Below are 18,251 nucleotides of genomic sequence, written 5' to 3' on the forward strand. Positions count from 1 at the left end.
CCTTGTTAGAAGCTACTCATTTTTGATTTTGCTAGAACACAGCAAAACCTTTTTTACTCTGGGCTTGTCTACACTGGCAATTTACAGCGCTGCAACTTTCTCGCTCGGGGTGTGAAAAAACACCCCCCTGAGCGCAGCAAGTTGCAGCGCTGTAAAGCGCCAATGTAGACAGTGCCCTAGCACTGGGAGCCACACTCTCAGTGCTGGTAGCTACACCTCTCGTGGAGGTGGGTCTTTTTTTAGAGTGCTGGGAGAGCACTTCAGCATTGCCAGTGTAGACTAGCCCTCCCTTGTAGTCTACATTGTCCACCTGACATTATAGTCTAGTCATTTTCAGAATACAATAAGCTGCAAATTACATTTTCATGATATACTGCATCTATGTAGTGTGGAACTTAATATGTTATGGGAACAGCAGACCTCTTTCAGGACACATGCTGGAAAACCAAAGCTTGGTACCAGATTTAGATCTGGTTATGTTTTAGATCCTTTTAACTTGTAAAGTTAATAAATTATGTCTGAATATGAGGTAGAACACAAAACACTATCTTAAGTCTAGAACAAGCAGTTGGAGGTTGACTGTACTTCAAATGACTGTCTATATATACTCTGAAGTCCAGTCAATAAGTCTGACATTTGTGAAAAAAACTGCACTTGCCGCTCAGAACTTGAGGGTAGATCTGAGTCAGAGTCCATCTACAAATGGTATATCATAGAAGATAACTCTCAACCCTATGCTTAAAAAGGAGACAAATTATGGAAAACATTAATCCCCTAATGAATAAGTTTTAGCAGTGAAGAAGGGTGCAGAGGCTCTTTCTAGGAAAGAATTGCATGGATCTAAGGAATCATCTGAATTATCACTTGGGAGAGTTAGTAAACCAGTGTCAAAGATAGATTCTTAAAACTTCCTCACACAGAATATTAGGGAAAGATATTTAAAGTAGCAGAATTCACATTCTGTAGAAATGGTTACCCTTGTCTTCACATAGCTCCTACTTCTGCATTTCCTTTCTAGAATATAAGCTATTCTTAATGCTTAATAAGCAAAGTTTATTGTGACTTACAAGGCACCAAACTGACTGATTGGATTGTATCTCATTATAGGCTGTTCAAATGTGATCCCCAGATTCATAAAAAGACCATACATCACCAGCAGTCTCAAAATTTGAACCAATTTTAAAAAATGGTGAAAAATCAAGGTATAGCTGGAAAAAAATCTCACTGGTACAGGAAACTGCTCTAAGGCATTGACTGAATGAGCCTGCATCTTTTCCTAACCTCAAAAATTGGTTTTGGAGCACATACATATCAGAGTCAAAGAGTAACTAGAGTAATATTTTGCAGTTACACAGCACTGATAATCTCCAAAGAACATTACAATCATCAATTTATATATTAACCAATCCTCAGAATTCCCCAAGAAGCACGTTTCACCTTAATTTTTAAAATATGGAAACTGAGGTAGACACATTTAAAGGCCTAATTTTCAAGAATATATATAACTGATTTTGCAAAAGCGTGTGCAATTAATGCCTGAGCTGCAAATGCAATTACCATGGGTATTTGTATTTACAAATTACTAGTTATATGCATAACTAACCAACTGTGTAGTCATCTAATAATCTAATTTGCATGGGGAATTGAAATAACTGTGTTTGCAAACTAGGTATGCAACTATATTTCTGCAATTTTCTTAAAAAAAAAATCATATTCCTAGTGACTTCTCCAAGACTATGGAGGGAATCAGTCAGACACAGGATTATAAGAATTCAGGAATTTGACTTCTAGCCTTGCACTCAGACCTCACTGTTCTTTTAAAATAATGTGTTTTTGAAAGAGGAGCATTACCTATGTAATTCTGTAACAAAGAAGTCTCTCCAAAGAAAGAAAGGACAAGTAGTCAGAGGATTTAACTTTGCGCATAGAAATAAATAATGAGAATACAGGCATTCTAAAGAATTCACATATTATCCATCTGTATTAAGACTGGGAAAGCACTGACTGCTGTTTTGCAGTTGGTACTGTGACCTGACCACAATCTCCATTGTTATCTCTTTCTTCTAACATCCAAGGAATGCAGGGTAGGTCTAGCGTGGCTTCAAAAAAAACCAAAACCCTGGAAGGTGGATGAACTGATTAACATGGAAATCAGAGTATACCTTATAGGCAGAAACTTGGAATGGGACCATAAATACTTTCTTTGGGGAAAAAAAACTGTAAAGGGGGGATTTACTATTAAACTCTCCAACTCTTTGGAAAGGGGTGATGGCCATCAAAAAGGATGTCTTCATTGACAAGTGTAGCAAAGAACACTAGGCTAGTGGCTCAGAGAGAGAGGTTTCATTATACAAATGGGGACGAAATTCAAATCCCATATGGAAGTGAGGTCTCTAATCTGTGGAAAAAGGTTAACTAACCCCTTAATGGCGGCGAAGAATCCTGTGGCACCTTATAGACTAACAGACATATTGGAGCATAAGCTTTCGTGGGTGAATACCCGCTTCGTCGGATGCATCAAGTATTCACCCACGAAAGCTTATGCTCCAATACATCTGTTAGTCTATAAGGTGCCACAGGACCCTTTGCCGCTTTTACAGATCCAGACTAACTTATACCCCTCTGATATTTAACTCCTTAATGAATCTGGATGTTGTTGGATAAGCACTGAGAATCCCCATAGAGAAGAATGGAAGATCGTAGTACCTGCTAAATGAGCTTTGACAGAATTTATAGAGAGATCTGATTTTTTGAAATCCAACAAGTAATCCAGAACAGCAGAGAGGGAGGAATGGACAGGTGAGACCTGTAGCTAGATATGCCAATGGTGAAATCTCTTTCACTACTGCAGATAAATGTTCCTACTGGAAATCTTTCTGTAGTTTAATAGGACCTTGTCTACTTCTGTTGGGCAGGAAACTTCTACCCCCAAGAACCACTTAGGAGCGAAGCTCTGAGATGAGGAATGCTCAGGTTGGAATGGAGACTAAACTGAACTCTTGAGATAGCAGATGGGGAAATGATCGGAAGTTGCAACAGCAGGCAAGAGGCAAGGCAAACCACGTGAAGAAACTTGTCTCGGCCAAGCTGGTGCAATTCTGTCTTGCTTGAACTTGTTCAACTCTGTCTTGCTTGATCTTGTTCAATTTCTGGAATAGTAACAATCAGAACCATCCCTTGGGTATGGCAAATCGGGGCGACTGCCCTGGGCCCTGTGCTTTGGGGGGGCCCAGCACTTTGTGAGGAGGCGAGCAGGGAGGTAAGACGGGGGGCAGGCGGAGCGAGGCGCCCCCCTACCAACCTCCCGCTCCAGCCCGCCGATCAGCGCCGCCCTCTCCCTCCCAGCACCTACCACCGATCAGCTGTTTCGCTGTGTCTGGAGGCACAGGGAGGGGAGAGGAGCAAAGGCGCAGCAGGCTTGGGGAGGGGGCAGAGAAGAAATGGGGTGGGGTCTTGGGGAAAGGGGTGGAGTGGGGCGGGGAATGGGTGGACCACCCTCCGGCAAATAGAAACCCTGAACCCACCTAGGGACGGCCCTGCTAACAATGTTGAGGGAGAGAAGGCCCCTTGAGCAGAAATTTTTGCCCTCTGTTGATAATGGTGCCAAAAAAGGTCTACTTCTAGAAACCCCAGGACAAGAGAATGAATCAGAGTATCCAGCTCTCACTTCTTGGGAGAAGTGCCTGCTTAATCATCAGCTATCGTGGTTTGAGTGCCTGGGATGTAAGAGGCCAAGATAAGGAATCTTACCCCCCACCTTGAAGATTTATGTAGAACATACAGACTACATTGTCTGTCATGACTTTGATGGATTGACCCCTGATTAAGTGAAGGAAGTGGATACAGGCATTCCTGACTTCTCCACATCAACCTCCTGGAAATAAGGGAAGGGACCCTAAAGGACCATTTGCCTTGAATGGTGTGTCCCCTGAGGTTTGCCCCCCACCCCAAAAGGGAGGCTTCTGAAGTTCTAGTTATAGCAGTGGAAGGGAACTCCTTCACAAACTTTGTATGGGTTCTTCCACCAATTGAGTGAGCCTAGCTCCAAGCCAGGACCAGACACCAGTTTATCAAGACTGTGTGTGTTCAAAATGTAGCCTGTTCTGAGCTATCCCCAGAAGCAATGAAGATGTAACCTGGCATGTGTTACAAAAGTGCAAGCTGCAATATGGCTTAACAAAGACAATTTCTTGCAGACGTCCAAGGACTTATATGAATCTTGGAAATAAGGTTTGTCAGTCCCATAAACCAGTGAGCTGGAAGCTAAATTCTGGACATGATGGCATGCAGACAAACACGTATAAAGTCTCTCTGCTGAACTGGAGTCAAAAGGGACTTTTCACTATTGAGCTGTAGTCCCTACCCGTGGAACAGAGACACAGCTATCTTTACTGCAAAGAAAATCCCATTGTATGACTAGCCCTTGAGGAGCCAATCATCGAGATGGGGGAAGATGATTATTCCCACTCAACCTAGGTGAGTGGCCATCACTACAGGGACTTTCAGGAATACCCTTGAGGAAGAGGAGCACTTGGTACTGGAAGTCATCCTGGCCAACCATAAAACGAAGGCGCCTGTTCTGAGAGGAATGTATCATAATTAAAAGGAAATGTCCTAGATGTTCAGGGCCACAAACCAATCCCTGGAATCTAATGATGGAATTATAGCTACAAGAGTTACTATCCTGAATTTTTCCATTTTTACAAAAGTGATAGTTACTATCTGAAATCTAAAATTGGTCTCCATCCTCATTTCTTTTGGGGACCAGAAAATATTTGGAATAGAATCACTTCCCTCTGTGCTGGACCAGAACTGATTCTATGGCTCCTGTGCACAGGAGGGAGAGGAATTCCTGTCTCAGCAATTCCTGTCTGTGAGATGCGTCCCTGAGAAGGAGCATGAAAGGAGGGTGGCATGGAGGAACAGAGGTAAAATGGCTGGAGTAAATCAATGTTATACCTTCCAAAATCCATTTGTTGGCTACGATCTGCTCCCATGAAGGTCAAAAGCAGAAGAGACCATTTCCAAAGGGTAGGTAGAATGATGCAGATGAAGATACCGATAAAGGGGATCTTCTGCACCCTCAACTGAACCATCAAAATTGCTGTTTCAATGAGGAGGAGGGCTGGGTGGTAGTAGTGGATGTGGTAAGCAGCCTCTCTTTCTGATTTCTTGGTCTCTTTTTGGGTGGTTTGGCAGACTTATGGAAAACAGGAAACTGGGCCTGGAGGAATCTCTGAACCATCTGTGATCCACTAAATTTTCTTTTGTTCATGGATGTGTAGATCCCAGGAGACCGGAGTGCAGCCCTTAAATTCTTCAAAGTGTGCAAGGATTCATCTGTGGACTCACCGAAGTGCATAAATCTGTTGAAAAGAAGGTCTTCTACAATAAGTAGGATCCCCCTGGGAAATCCTTATACTTGCAGCCAAAATGCTTCACACATGACGACAGCAGTGGAAACAGAGCAGGCTGCAGTGTTGGCTGCATATTGTCCTTGCTAGGAGCTGACCTTCCCCTGTGATGGCCTGAAATTTTTCCCGTGGTTTGAGAGGGAGATGTTCAATAAAAGCATTATATTTACTGTAGTTGGTGTAATTACACTTTGCCATCAGAGCTGGGCAATTCATAATCCTAAATCATAGCGTCACAGAGGAGTAGCTCTTACAACCAAAGAGGTCCAAGCACTTTTAGCCCTTATCGTAAGGTGTTGTCTGCCATGCTCGTTGATGGCTTCCACAAACAAAGAATTAGGTGGAGGATGTGTAAATAAAAACTCATTCTTTTGCTGGGATGTAACACTTTTTGTCAGCTAGTCTGCATGTAATCAGTACTGTAGCAGGAGTCTGACAGATGTCTGGTGGATTCAAGCAGAGCCTTGTTCACCAGCAAGGCCACTCAACCAAAAGTTGTCATGTGGAGAATATCTAAAATCTTATGGTGAGCATCTTGGACCTCCTCCAGGGGATTTTGGAGTGAATTGTTAATCCATTTATTAAATTCTTGAAGCCATTTAAAATCCTCTGCATAAGGTGGTGAGGGAGGCAGCACAGCCTCATGAGGTGAAGGGGAGGAGATATTAGTTTGTGTTGTTACCTCCTTATCAGCTGTAACCTCCTGCTCCTCAAAAGATTCCCACTTGAGGAGGGAGAGATGGGGCGGAGACTGAGTCTTTCAGGATGATCCCCATGTGAATAGATGGGAGCTCTCGAAAATTGCTGACTACAGGCAGCTCACGGGTTCCAGTATGGTCAGTGAGAGGGAATCACAAAAGTAGAAGCAGGGGTGTCTAATGCTGATCATACCAGATCGGATGAGAGGGAACACAAGATTGCCTCACCTTAGGAACCTCACCTTTGTGAAGGCATCAGGAGAGGTGTCTCTATGCTGGTAAGTAGTTGACCCCTGCTTTAATACCCAAAGGGATTTACTTATTATCCAAACCCCCCTGAGGGAGAACCCCTCAAGAAGGGAAGCCAGAGGAAAGGGGTATGTAACCAAATAAACCCAAGAAAATAAATGAAGGAATTATATAACTAAACTAAATAAAAAACTGAAGTAAACTAAATCAAAACTAAACTAGACCTAGACAGCCCAAAGGGCTGAAGGCTAGCTACTGCTAAAAAGGGGCACACCAAATGCTCTGTATCAGGATATAAGGTGGTTGAGAAGGTACAGACGGTGGCTCCCCCATACAAGTCTATATGTCCTAAGTATAGGGCACAAGGAGGTCTGGAATGCATGCACAGGTCGAACTTGAGCTGCTACCTAAAATCTCCAATCAAAGGTGCCTGGGGCATGTGCACTCCTGAAGTAAAGTGGAGCACACATAGGGACGCTACTTGAAAAACTGTTACCTCTGAAGAGAAAAATTAAGTTCCAGAAAATAGTTATCCACATTCATTACATTACTAGCAGTGATCAGGACAGAAGGAATGAGACATGAGGAAGTGGAAATAATGTTCTTCAAGTAGTGAAGGTGGGGGTTTTTTGGGATGGGGAGGGGGAGAAATCGAAGCTAAACGCAAATCAGCACAGAGAGCCATGTAATACCATACCACTTGCTTGACTACGTGGAAGAAAAGCAAACTCAACAACGAGCTGACACGGCAGAGAAATGCCAGGGTTGGCTTAAGAGGATTAAGAGGCAGCTGCCTTGGGAAATATACTCCCTGTGCAAAGTGCTATAAATGTTTTTCAAATCTGTCACTGAGATATAATGAATCTCCCTATTGCTTTCTCTATCATTGCTTTCTCTAATGCGAGAGAATATAGAGGTCTAGAAACAGCGCACAAATTGTACAGCTTTAATACCTAAAGGGATTTACTTGTTATCTGGTTTGCAGGACAAAACACACAATCCTGCCTCCACATCTTCAATTTTTTTTCTAAAAAGGAGCAAATAGCAATTTTGTAGTTTCAAATCATCCAGAGAGAAATCCTGCCTTTCCCAAGGGAGCTGCTCAAACTATGGATGTCAAGAGCAGTGGAGTGGTACATGACAAGATAGCTCAAGGTGGGGGGAAGACACACTGCCAGGTTCACTGTAATCACCTATGTACCCCAGCTAATGTGTGCTACTGACCACAGCATGTGTACTAGTGAAACTGAACCATAAACCTCCACTTCTCTGATAAATGATGTTGTAAGCACCTGTAGTTCTAGAACCAGGAACCATGGAGGTTCTTGGCCAGTGTCACTTCTGTATCGCCATCAGAGCTCAGGCCAGGCTGCTGTTGGTGGACCATGTGAAGCTAGACATTGCAGGAAGTATCGCCCAGTGGGGCTTGAGTGGCATCTCACCCATTTAGTACACTGATTGGCCCATCCTGGTATATAAACCAAGAATCCATTACCCACTGCAGTCGGAGCAATGATACAGACTACATGCATGCTTCCACTCCAGACCTTGCCTTACTGTGAACCTCCAACTCAGGCACTCACCTCCTGTCTATAACCTGGAGCCTGACCCTGCCTTATTGGTATCCAGACCTGGCTCAACCCTGTCACCACTACTTCCCTTCTGCTTGCAACTGAGTGCCTGACCCTGACTTGCTGGTATCCTGATTTGGCTCAATCCCAACTTCACTACCCATCACCTGACCACAACTTGGTAATTGACCAGTGCACACTCGCTGCCCATGGCCCAGCCCTGACAGATATGCTGGCTAACTGGGTAGTCAGGCTCCCTTCCTGTAGTGGGCTCTGCAGCATTAGGAAAAGGTTCTACTCTTCTGCTTTCTGAGAAAACGGAATCCCCTACCTTTCTCCCCAACAGTATAAGATAGGACTGTGCCCTTATTGAAATGCCTCTTTCCTCGTCAGTAATATAATTAAGATATTTAATGAATAGAACAATGATAATTAGAAAACCAGTAGTGATATGAAGAACTCATTCCATACTTTTCTCCAGTGTACACCCGGGGTCTTCTGCTAAGTGCATAATTTTTAGTATTTGAGCCTTTCCGGAGTGGATCATCAAGAGGTGACTGGTGAGGAGGGTCTTCCAGTGGATTCCAGTAACTCTGTTCAGACATACCTCGTAACAAAATTTCCGCTAACTGCCTGGCTATTGTCTGTGAAAGAAAAACAGAAAAATATTTTCTCCTAGAAATGCTGAACAGGAAGTCTTCAAAAAACTGGGATTTTGTCAAATGAGGACTAAGTCACGTTCAATATGATTTTGCTCAAAAAGGTTTCTATTCTCAGACTATTCATTATAGAGAATTCCCATCTTCCTTTATTTTTTTGCTTCATGCAAAAAGTGAACAAACAAGATGACCTGACCACCACATATTTTTCCATTGGCCTGAAAAAACTCAGAATGCCCTGCACACCAGGAATGAAAGGCACAATGTCCAGTTTGCTTCTGTACAAGACTACAACAAAAAGCTTTCAAAACTGTTTGACAGAACTTTAATGGGTAAATCCCAGATATTTGAAGAAACCTATCAAAATACGCTAATATACCTAAAAATCAGTTAAATTCAGGTGTGTTTTCTATTATTCTACATTACAGTCATTACTGCCAAGAAGGCTTAATTTGAATCCTTAACTTCATCAATTCAAACCCAGTAAAAATGCAATTTTCTATTAAAATTACATGTTTTGGTTCACAGGACCTGAAATTTTAGTTCCTTTGTATAATATGTGATACAGGAGGGCCAGGGAGAGTGCTAGAGGGGAAATATAAGCCCTAGACTAATTAAGGCGTGGCTGCCTGTAGACTAGGGAGGGTTGAGACAGGTTAATTGGAGCACCTGTAGTCAATTAAGGCCCTGTTAGGAACTTAATAAAACCCCCTGCTTCAGGCAGTCAGAGAGCAGGAGGAAGGTGGAGCTTGGAGGAATGTTGTAAAATTTGAAAGACCAGAGAACCAAAGTAAGGGAGACCCTGCTGCAGCAGGGGAGGGAGACTCCCTCCCCCAGTGTCTAAGGACCGAAGGTACCCCACCCAAGGGGGAAGAGGGTCAGGACCCAGGCCCCTCCCCCGCTTCCCTCCTCTACCACCTTCCCGAGCCACTAGCGGGGACCTCAGCGCCCCAAGAGCAGGGGCGAGAGGTGGCATCTTAGCCCCCCACCAAGAAAAGCACAGGACCCACAATACTAACACCGGCCATCTTGTCACAAATATCAATAATTTTGCCATCAAGCTGTGCACATAGGAACAAGTGGTTACACAGATTAGCTATCACCATTGCCCTCATCTTTCTGTTCTCTATGTCCTCTTCTACAAACATGTATGCACGAAGTAGTTTTACATATGCAAGTAATTCCATTAAACTCCATTTGATTACTAATATGTATAAGTGTATGAGTATCAGGGCCTTAGACTAAATTTTTTGTGATGGGACAATGTCTCCCTACGTGCTGAAACGGTGCCTGCCACAATGCAGCCTCAACCCTGATTGGGCCCTCTCATTGCTCCGACAATACAAATAGTAGCTGTGACAGATATCGCATGCAATATCTTTGGGGACCACTGCATTAAACTTATGAATGGTTTATGTATGATTCTATTCTGCTCTGTGGGGGACAGTTATTACAGCTCCTACAGGAACTAAAAATATTAGGGGGCAATTACCTCGGGATAGTAAACAACTAAGCACCACCTGTTGGGGTGATTTCGTATATGGTTCAGGCTGGGTTTTCTGAGACCAAGAGACAAAAACAGAATTTAGGATATCTAAAGCCCGAGTTTAAACTGACTGGGGGCTTCATTTAGAGTAAGAAAATGGACAAAACTGTTCAAGGGAGACCCCAACCCTTACTGAAGAGATGTTGGCCTACCAGACTCCCCATGTGGAAGATGAACAGTTTCTGGTACATTCAGTAGAGTGAAAGAACTTGTATTGTTTAAGTATTTCCTCTGTGATGCTTTATCCTAAGAATAAATAGCACACTGCTCCTTCTCAGCAGAGTCTAACTTATAACCTCTGCAATATACTGCTCAGAGCCCTTGGAGAGAAAGCACAGCTTCAGTGCTGGCCTTCAGGCAGAATGACTTCCTGGGGATATCACAGTGTAAGGAAGGGGGCGGTGCAGCCTTATAACCCCTGGTCAGGAGGGAGAGAGTGTCTCCACCCAGAAGTAATGGTTGGGGTCCTGAAACCTTGAGTGCCCTTGAAGGTCCATGGAGTGGGAATGCAGTATAGTTACCCCTGAATTGTGACAGCAGCACTAGCAACAAACACTGCCAGCTTTGAATCAGATGTTTATCTTGATTGCCCTCCTCCCCCGCCCCAGAAATCCTAAACAGTATAACAGAGCTTAACTTCCGTAAAAGAAGGAATCTGACAGTATATTATGATCACCATGCAAGGAAATTAATTCCTGTATTCTCCCCCAAATAAAATCTCAGTGGGCTTTTAATATCCATAAAAATATAACTCAAATTGCATCACCACCACAATATGTAGACTAAAGATTTTTAATCCCTTTGTTATTTTTCAAGAGCTCAACAAAATGGCCTTTGTTGAACTCTTGCTGCAATAGCTTTCATTGTGTTATATATATTTTACTTCAAAAAGAGAACTAATTTATTCCCCTGGTAATTTCTATGTAGACTGAAAATAAAACATTTGAAGAATAAATTTGTTTTAAAAAAACCCCAAACTACATATTCTCATTTGTCTTCCTGCATACCACAAAACTATTAAAAATTGTTAAAAATTCTGTTCTCCCTGATCATTGAAGAAACTCACAAATAAAATATTAACATGAAAAATCTATCTCCAAACAAGTTCAAGTGAACATCAGTGAAATAGTTCATAAGAGACAGAGAACATAAAAAAGGTTTGTTTTTTGGCCAAAATGTTCTGGGTACTGTATATCTCTATTTCTCCAGCTTAAAATAAAGAACATAAGAATGGGCATACTGGGTCAGACCAAAGGTCCATCCAGGCCAGTATTCTGTCTGCCGACAGTTTCCAATGCCAGCTGCCCCAGAGGGAGTGAACCTAACAGGTAATGATCAAGTGATCTCTCTCCTGCCATCCATCTCCACCCTCTGACAAACAGAGGCTAGGGACACCATTCCTTACACATTAATGGCTATTAGCCAGGATGGATAACCTCCATGAATTTATCTAGTTCTCTTTTAAACCCTGTTCTAGTCCTATCCTTCAAAACCTCCTCAGGCAAGGAGTTCCACAGGTTGACTGTGCGCTGTGTGAAGAAGAACTTGCTTTTATTTGTTTTAAACCTGCTGTCCATTATTAAACCTGCTGTCCAAATTTTATTTGGTGGCCCTAGTTCTTATATTATGGGAACAAGTAAATAACTTTTCCTTATTCACTTTCTCCACACCACTCATGATTTTATATACCTCTATCATATCCCCCCTTAGTCTCCTCTTTTCCAAGCTGAAAAGTCCTAGCCTCTTTAATCTCTCCTCATATGTGACACATTCCAAACCCCTAATCATTTTAGTTGCCTTTCTCTGAACCTTTTCTAATACCAGTATATCTTTTTTGAGACCACATCTGTACACAGTATTCAAGATGTGGGCATACCATGGATTTATATAAGTGCAATAAGATATTCTCTCTCTTATTCTCTACCCCTTTTCAAATGATTCCTAACATCCTGTTCGCTTTTTTGACTGCTGCTGTGCACTGCATGGATGTCTTCAGAGAACTATCCACGATGACTCCAAGATCTCTTTTCTGATTAGTTGTAGCTAAATTAGGCCCCATCATATTGTATTTATAGTCGGGGTTATTTTTTCCAATGTGCATTATTTTGAAATTTATCCACATTAAATTTCATTTGCCATTTTGTTGCCCAATCACTTAGTTTTGTGAGATCTTTTTGACGTTCTTCACAGTCTGCTTTGGTCTTAAGTATCTTGAGCAGTTTAGTTTCGTCTGCAAACTTTGCCACCTCACTGTTTAACCCTTTCTCCAGATCATTTATGAATAAGTTGAATAGGATTGGTCCTAGGACTGACCCTTGGGAAACATCACTAGTTACCCCTCTGTATTCCGAAAATTTACCTTTTATTCCTACCCTTTGTTCCCTGTCTTTTAACCAGTTCTCAATCCATGAAAGGATCTTCCCTCTTATCCCATGACAACTTAATTTACATAAGAGCCTTTGGTGAGGGACCTTGTCAAAGGCTTTTTGGAAATTTAAGTACACTATGTCCACTGGATCCTCCTTGTCCACATATTTGTTGACCCCCTCAAAGAACTATAATAGATTAGTAAGACATGATTTCCCTTTACAGAAACCATGTTGACTTTTGCGCAACAATTTATGTTCTTCTATGTGTCTGACAATTTTATTCTTTACTATTGTTTCAACTAATTTGCCCGGTACTAACGTCAGACTTACCAGTCTGTAATTGCTGGGATCACCTCTAGAGCCCTTTTTAAATATTGGCGTTACATTAGCTATCTTCCAGTCATTGGATACAGAAGCTGATTTAAAGGACAGGTTACGAACATAGTTAATAGTTCCGCAATTTCACATTTGAGTTCTTTAAAACTCTTGGGTGAATGCCATCTGGTCCCGGTGACTTGTTACTGTTAAGTTTATCAATTAATTCCAAAACCTCCTCTAACGACACTTCAATCTGTGACAATTCCTCAGATTTGTCACTTACAAAGGACGGCTCAGTTTGGGAATCTCCCTGACATCCTCAGCTGTGAAAACTGAAGCAAAGAATTAATTTAGTTTCTCCACAATAACTTTATTGTCTTTAAGTGCTCCTTTTGTATCTCGATTGTCCAGGGGCCCCACTGGTTGTTTAGCAGGCTTCCTGCTTCTGATGTACTTAAAAAACATTTTGTTATTACCTTTTGAGTTTTTGGCTAGCTGTTCTTCAAACTCCTTTTTGGCTTTTCTTATTACATTTTTACACTTAATTTGGCAGTGTTTATGCTCCTTTCTATTTACCTCACTAGGATTTGACATCCACTTTTTAAAAGATGCCTTTTTATCTCTCACTGTTTCTTTTACATGGTTGTTAAGCCATGGTGGCTTTTTTTTTAGTTCTTTTACTGTGTTTTTTAATTTGGGGTATACATTTAAGTTGGGCCTCTATTATGGTGTCTTTGAGAAGTGTCCATGCAGCTTGCATGGATTTCACTCTAGTCACTGTACCTTTTAATATTTCTGTTTAACTAACCTTCTCATTTTTGCACAGTTTCCCTTTCTGAAATTAAATGCCACAGTGTTGGGCTGCTGAGGTGTTCTTCCCACCCTAGGAATGTTAAATGTTATTAGGTTATGGTCACTATTTCCAAGCGGTGCCGTTATAGTTATCTCTTGGATCAGATCCTGCGCTCCACTCAGGACTAAATCGAGAATTGTCTCTCCCCTTGTGGGTTCCTGTACTAGCTGCTCCAAGAAGCAGTCATTTAAGGTAATGAGAAATTTTGTCTCTCCATTTTGTCCTGAGGTGACATGTATCCAGTCCATATGGGGATAACTGAAATCTGCCACTATTATTGAGTTCTTTATTTTGGTAGCCTCTCTAATCTCCCTTAGCATTTCATAGTCACTATCACTGTCCTGGTCAGGTGGTCGACAATAGATCCCTACTGTTATATTCTTATTAGAGCATGGAATTACTATCCATAGAGATTTTAGGGAACATGTGGATTCATTTAAGATTTTTACTTCATTTGATTCTACATTTTCTTTCACATATAGTGCCACACCCTCCTCCCCCGCCCTCGCACGACCTGTTCTGTCCTTCCGATATATTTTGTACCCCAGAAGGATTGTGTCAAAAAGACTGGCTTAGATCCAAAACTATCAGCCTAATCCCTTTCTAAATGCTTTATACATATGTGTATTAGCTACATATGACCCTGGATGACAGTGTTGAAAAATTCTGAATTTTGGAGTCTTAGAAGTGGTAAAGTGGACTGCTATAGAAATGGGACAACCTCAGCATCTGTACAAGAGTTGTCAGCATTTCTTAGCAACAGATGGTTAGCCACTGAGCCAGAAGTGTCACTGTATGAATGACATCTTTCATTTTTTGATCCTTGTAATGTAAGAAACCTACCTTCCATTTCTTATTGTTCTAGTTACACTTTGTACATGGAATATTACTGGCCTCCTTTAAATGTCTAATATTTCACCATTTATGAAAAATGTGGTTTTTGAGATCTCATTGAAAAAAGCTAACTGATTTTCTAATGGTGTTTTGGAAGTTTTGGAGAGACTATACTAGAACTCTTGTCTAGGACGTCTGTAAAAATGGTTTAGAACAACAAAAGACAAAATTGCAAAGAGTCCTATGGTACCTTATAGACTAACAGACATATTGGAGCATAAGCTTTCGTGGGTGAATACCCACTTCGTCAGATGCATGTAGTGGAAATTTCCAGAGGCAGGTATAAATATGCAAGCAAGAATCAGGCTAGGGATAACAAGGTTAGTTCAATCAGGGAGGATGAGACCCTCTTCTAGCAGTTGAGGTGGTGGACGTGCAGGTGAATGAACTGGTGATGGTGTGGCTGATCTGGTTAGGTCCTGTGATGGTGTCGCTGGTACAACCGCATTTGCTCCAACCCCTCAGACAGAGACCAACACCTACAAGATCTTCACCAAGCATTCTCAAACTACAATACCCACACGAGAAATAAGGAAACAGATCAACAGAGCCAGACGTGTACCCAGAAGCCTCCTGCTGCAAGACAAGCCCAAGAAAGAAACCAACAGAACTCCACTGGCCATCACATACAGTCCTCAGCCTCTGGAAATTTCCACTACATGCATCCGACGAAGTGGGTATTCACCCACAAAAGCTTATACTCCAATACGTCTGTCAGTCTATAAGGTGCCACAGGACTCTTTGCCGCTTTTACAGATCCAGACTAACATGGCTACCCCTCTGATAAAAGACAAAATGCATTGTAATGAGTGTTGCATATCCCTTATTCTTATCTGAAAACTTTTGATTTCTATTTGTTAACACTTGTTTAGTGAATGCTTACTTGATATGGATATGGATATGAACCTCCTTTATGGGTTCTCTTTTTTGAAGAAGTTTTATGGGAGAGAAGAGGTAATTTACATGACAATGGAACTCAAAGTCAGTATTCTGGAAAAACAAAAACAAACAGTGCAGAACCCTAAGAGTGATGAAACAATGCCTCTGCGGAACTGAAATACAGTAAAGTTCATTAGACATTTATCATGGTTCCAAGCCTAATTCATTTTACACAACAACTAGATAAAGAAGGAGAGAAGGGAAGTCAGATGAATGGAGAGAAGGGAAGAAAGACGGCTGATCAAACAGTCTCTTCTGTTTTTACTAATTATTTTAATTCCAAATTTTGCAAAATTGTATAGGTTTTAGTAACGAATAGATTACAGTGCTGTAATCTGATTTGTTTGCCTCTGTAATAAATGTATGTTTATCATTTATACACTTAGATTTTAAGCAGTCAATGTAAGTTTGTAAAACTCACCATTCGTAGATTTTGTGTAGTTCTTGTTTCAACCGCTCTTAGAATCTCTCTAAATCTACCAACTCCTCTTGTCAAGTTCCTGTACACACACACACAGAGAATTTGACAGTATTCCCATCCCAGTGCTTAGCAGTATTTTATACACAGTTTTTTAGTTGTTAGTCAAATCCATACAAGCAATTTTTTTCCTGCTGCAATACTCATTATCTAAAAAAAAATTTCATTTGGCAGGTAGCCCTGTCACTGTGGGTCACAGCAAAGAACCAAATAATAAAACATAACTTTGCAAAAATAATAGGTAGCTCAAGAGAGTAAGAAAATTAAGGATATTGTATGATAGAAGGGATATAAGAGGAAAAACTGATTTAAATAATTATTTAAAAGCAAAACTGATATACTACACAAAGCTTCAAACACTAATACTTGGAAAAAATCAATTTAATTTCAGTAGCTTCTCTTCCTTTGTTTAACCCACATAATAGTAAAATTTTCCAACTCCTTTTATTTACAAAAACATTTCTAGAGAATTTAGACATAGGAGACCAAGCTGTACCGTTAGAGCAGAAGACTGGGAGGCAGGAAATCAGAGTTCCATTTTTGACTCTGCAAATGACTTCCTATGTGACCTTGTACAACTCATTTAATTTCTTTGTGTCTCAACTTCTTCACTTAATACTTAAATCATTTTTGACAAGAGACGTGAAAACATGAGATGAAAAGCACTATATACATGCAGAGTAGCAGTATTCTTAATCCGAACTTTTCCCCAAAACAGTCTGGAAATACAATATTCTGCACCCATGCCAACTAACTTGTAAATGTTTCTCTTCTCTCATCATTTGGACAGTTCTCTCTGCTATTTTCCCAGTTTTCAATATATTAAGATTTTTTTATGATATTAACAACCCATTTATTACAACACAGCTTGACTTCCAAATGAGCTGGTGAAAGACTGGGTCAGCATTTACTGACTCAGCCAGCTGAGTTCTGCAGTCTCAAGCATGTATTATACTAAAATCGTTTTGTTATTTGCTCTGATTAAGTTTCAAATCAGATAATGTATACTCAATAAAAAAAGTGCTTTGCATTAACTCAGAGCTGTGGTCATTTCATATGGAATTGCATGTTAAACCAATATGACAGTGTATAAATCATATAACGGAACTTTAAAGGAAAAACAGATAATTATGCATCACCTGCATTGTTTATCGATGAAGACATCATATACATGTTTCACAAGCATTTATTACAATCACAACAAAAGTTTTGCAATATTACATATGAGTACATAAAATTAGAGTGTTTAAATATATTTGGGATAGCAAATACAAGCCCATCATCATAATGAGAACAATTTTCTTTAGATATATTGAAATCTGAAATTTACTTTGTGCAAAGGAGTCCCCATTTTAACTGCACAGTGACTGGAGTCAGATTGATTGTTCAGCAAGGGGTCTTCAACTGTGGGACTCGTTTCATCAGAACCTGATTATTTTTTTCCTTTTAGGGTTACATTGCAAAGCTTACCTGTTCTTCCTGGACTCTGTGTGGAAAAGGATGAGCAAACATACCCATTCTGTGTACATCAAGGATTTCAGGCTCTAGGGCAGTTTCTCTCAAATGCAGCCACCATGGCCGCATGTGGCCACAGCCTCTGGTGTGATGATGAGGTGGGGAGAAGCAGTGGCCCCTGCTTCAGCCCTGGAGCCGGCGGCAGGTTCTAGCCGTGCAGCAGTCGTCTCCATCTCCCAGCTGCTGGGCTTCGGGCTCTGTCCCCCCCATATTGCCTCTGATCCCACTGCCTCCTCCTTCCCCCAGCTTTGCAGTGAGACCCCAGGCTCAGAACCCCCACCATCGCCCTGACCCCAGCTGCCTCCTCGGGCCCTCCACCCAGCTCCCCCATCATCCCTGCCCCCCCCCCATCCAGGGCTTAATTTGTCCTCCAGCTTGACAAAGCTGAGTAAGTCTGCTGTGAAAAGTGACATTAACAAATATACAACTATCAATTATCATAGTAGCAGACTTACTAGCTAGCAAGTCTGAAAAAAAAAATCAACCAAAAAAGCAAAACATGCAAAGCACCTTATCTGTGTTTCTATTCTGTTTAGGTTCAGTAAATAAGAGAGACAACTGTACATTATTTTTATTATTGAAGTCTGGCAAAACAAAAACAAAAAAAACCCAGCCCCATCATAAATAAATTACAAAGATTTGGACATGTATGTGTGCATAATTATTTGTTTTTCCTAAAGTTAATTAAGTAAATTAGGAAAAATTGTCAGAGCAGCCACCAGCAAGAATTGGTGGCTGCACTCTGAGG

The 18,251-nt window shown here is 41.2% G+C and overlaps 1 protein-coding gene across 6 annotated transcripts in view; it reads right to left on the reverse strand.

Moving 5' to 3' along the window:
• Positions 1-18,251, reverse strand: part of TTC7B (tetratricopeptide repeat domain 7B) — a 331,494-nt gene that overhangs the window by 208,372 nt on the left and 104,871 nt on the right. For 5 of the 6 annotated variants that reach the window (XM_074956113.1, XM_074956116.1, XM_074956115.1 and 2 more), the window contains 2 exons: positions 15,932-16,010; positions 8,404-8,576 (listed from right to left, as the gene is read on the reverse strand). The exons of the other annotated variant lie outside the window; for it this stretch is intronic. In XM_074956113.1, coding sequence (XP_074812214.1) covers positions 8,404-8,576; positions 15,932-16,010 — 252 coding nt within the window. The remainder of the gene's footprint in view (positions 1-8,403; positions 8,577-15,931; positions 16,011-18,251) is intronic. 6 annotated transcript variants of the gene reach the window in all.

This window comes from Natator depressus, chromosome 6 (assembly GCF_965152275.1).
Source record: "Natator depressus isolate rNatDep1 chromosome 6, rNatDep2.hap1, whole genome shotgun sequence".
NCBI classification, from domain to species: Eukaryota; Metazoa; Chordata; order Testudines; family Cheloniidae; genus Natator; species Natator depressus.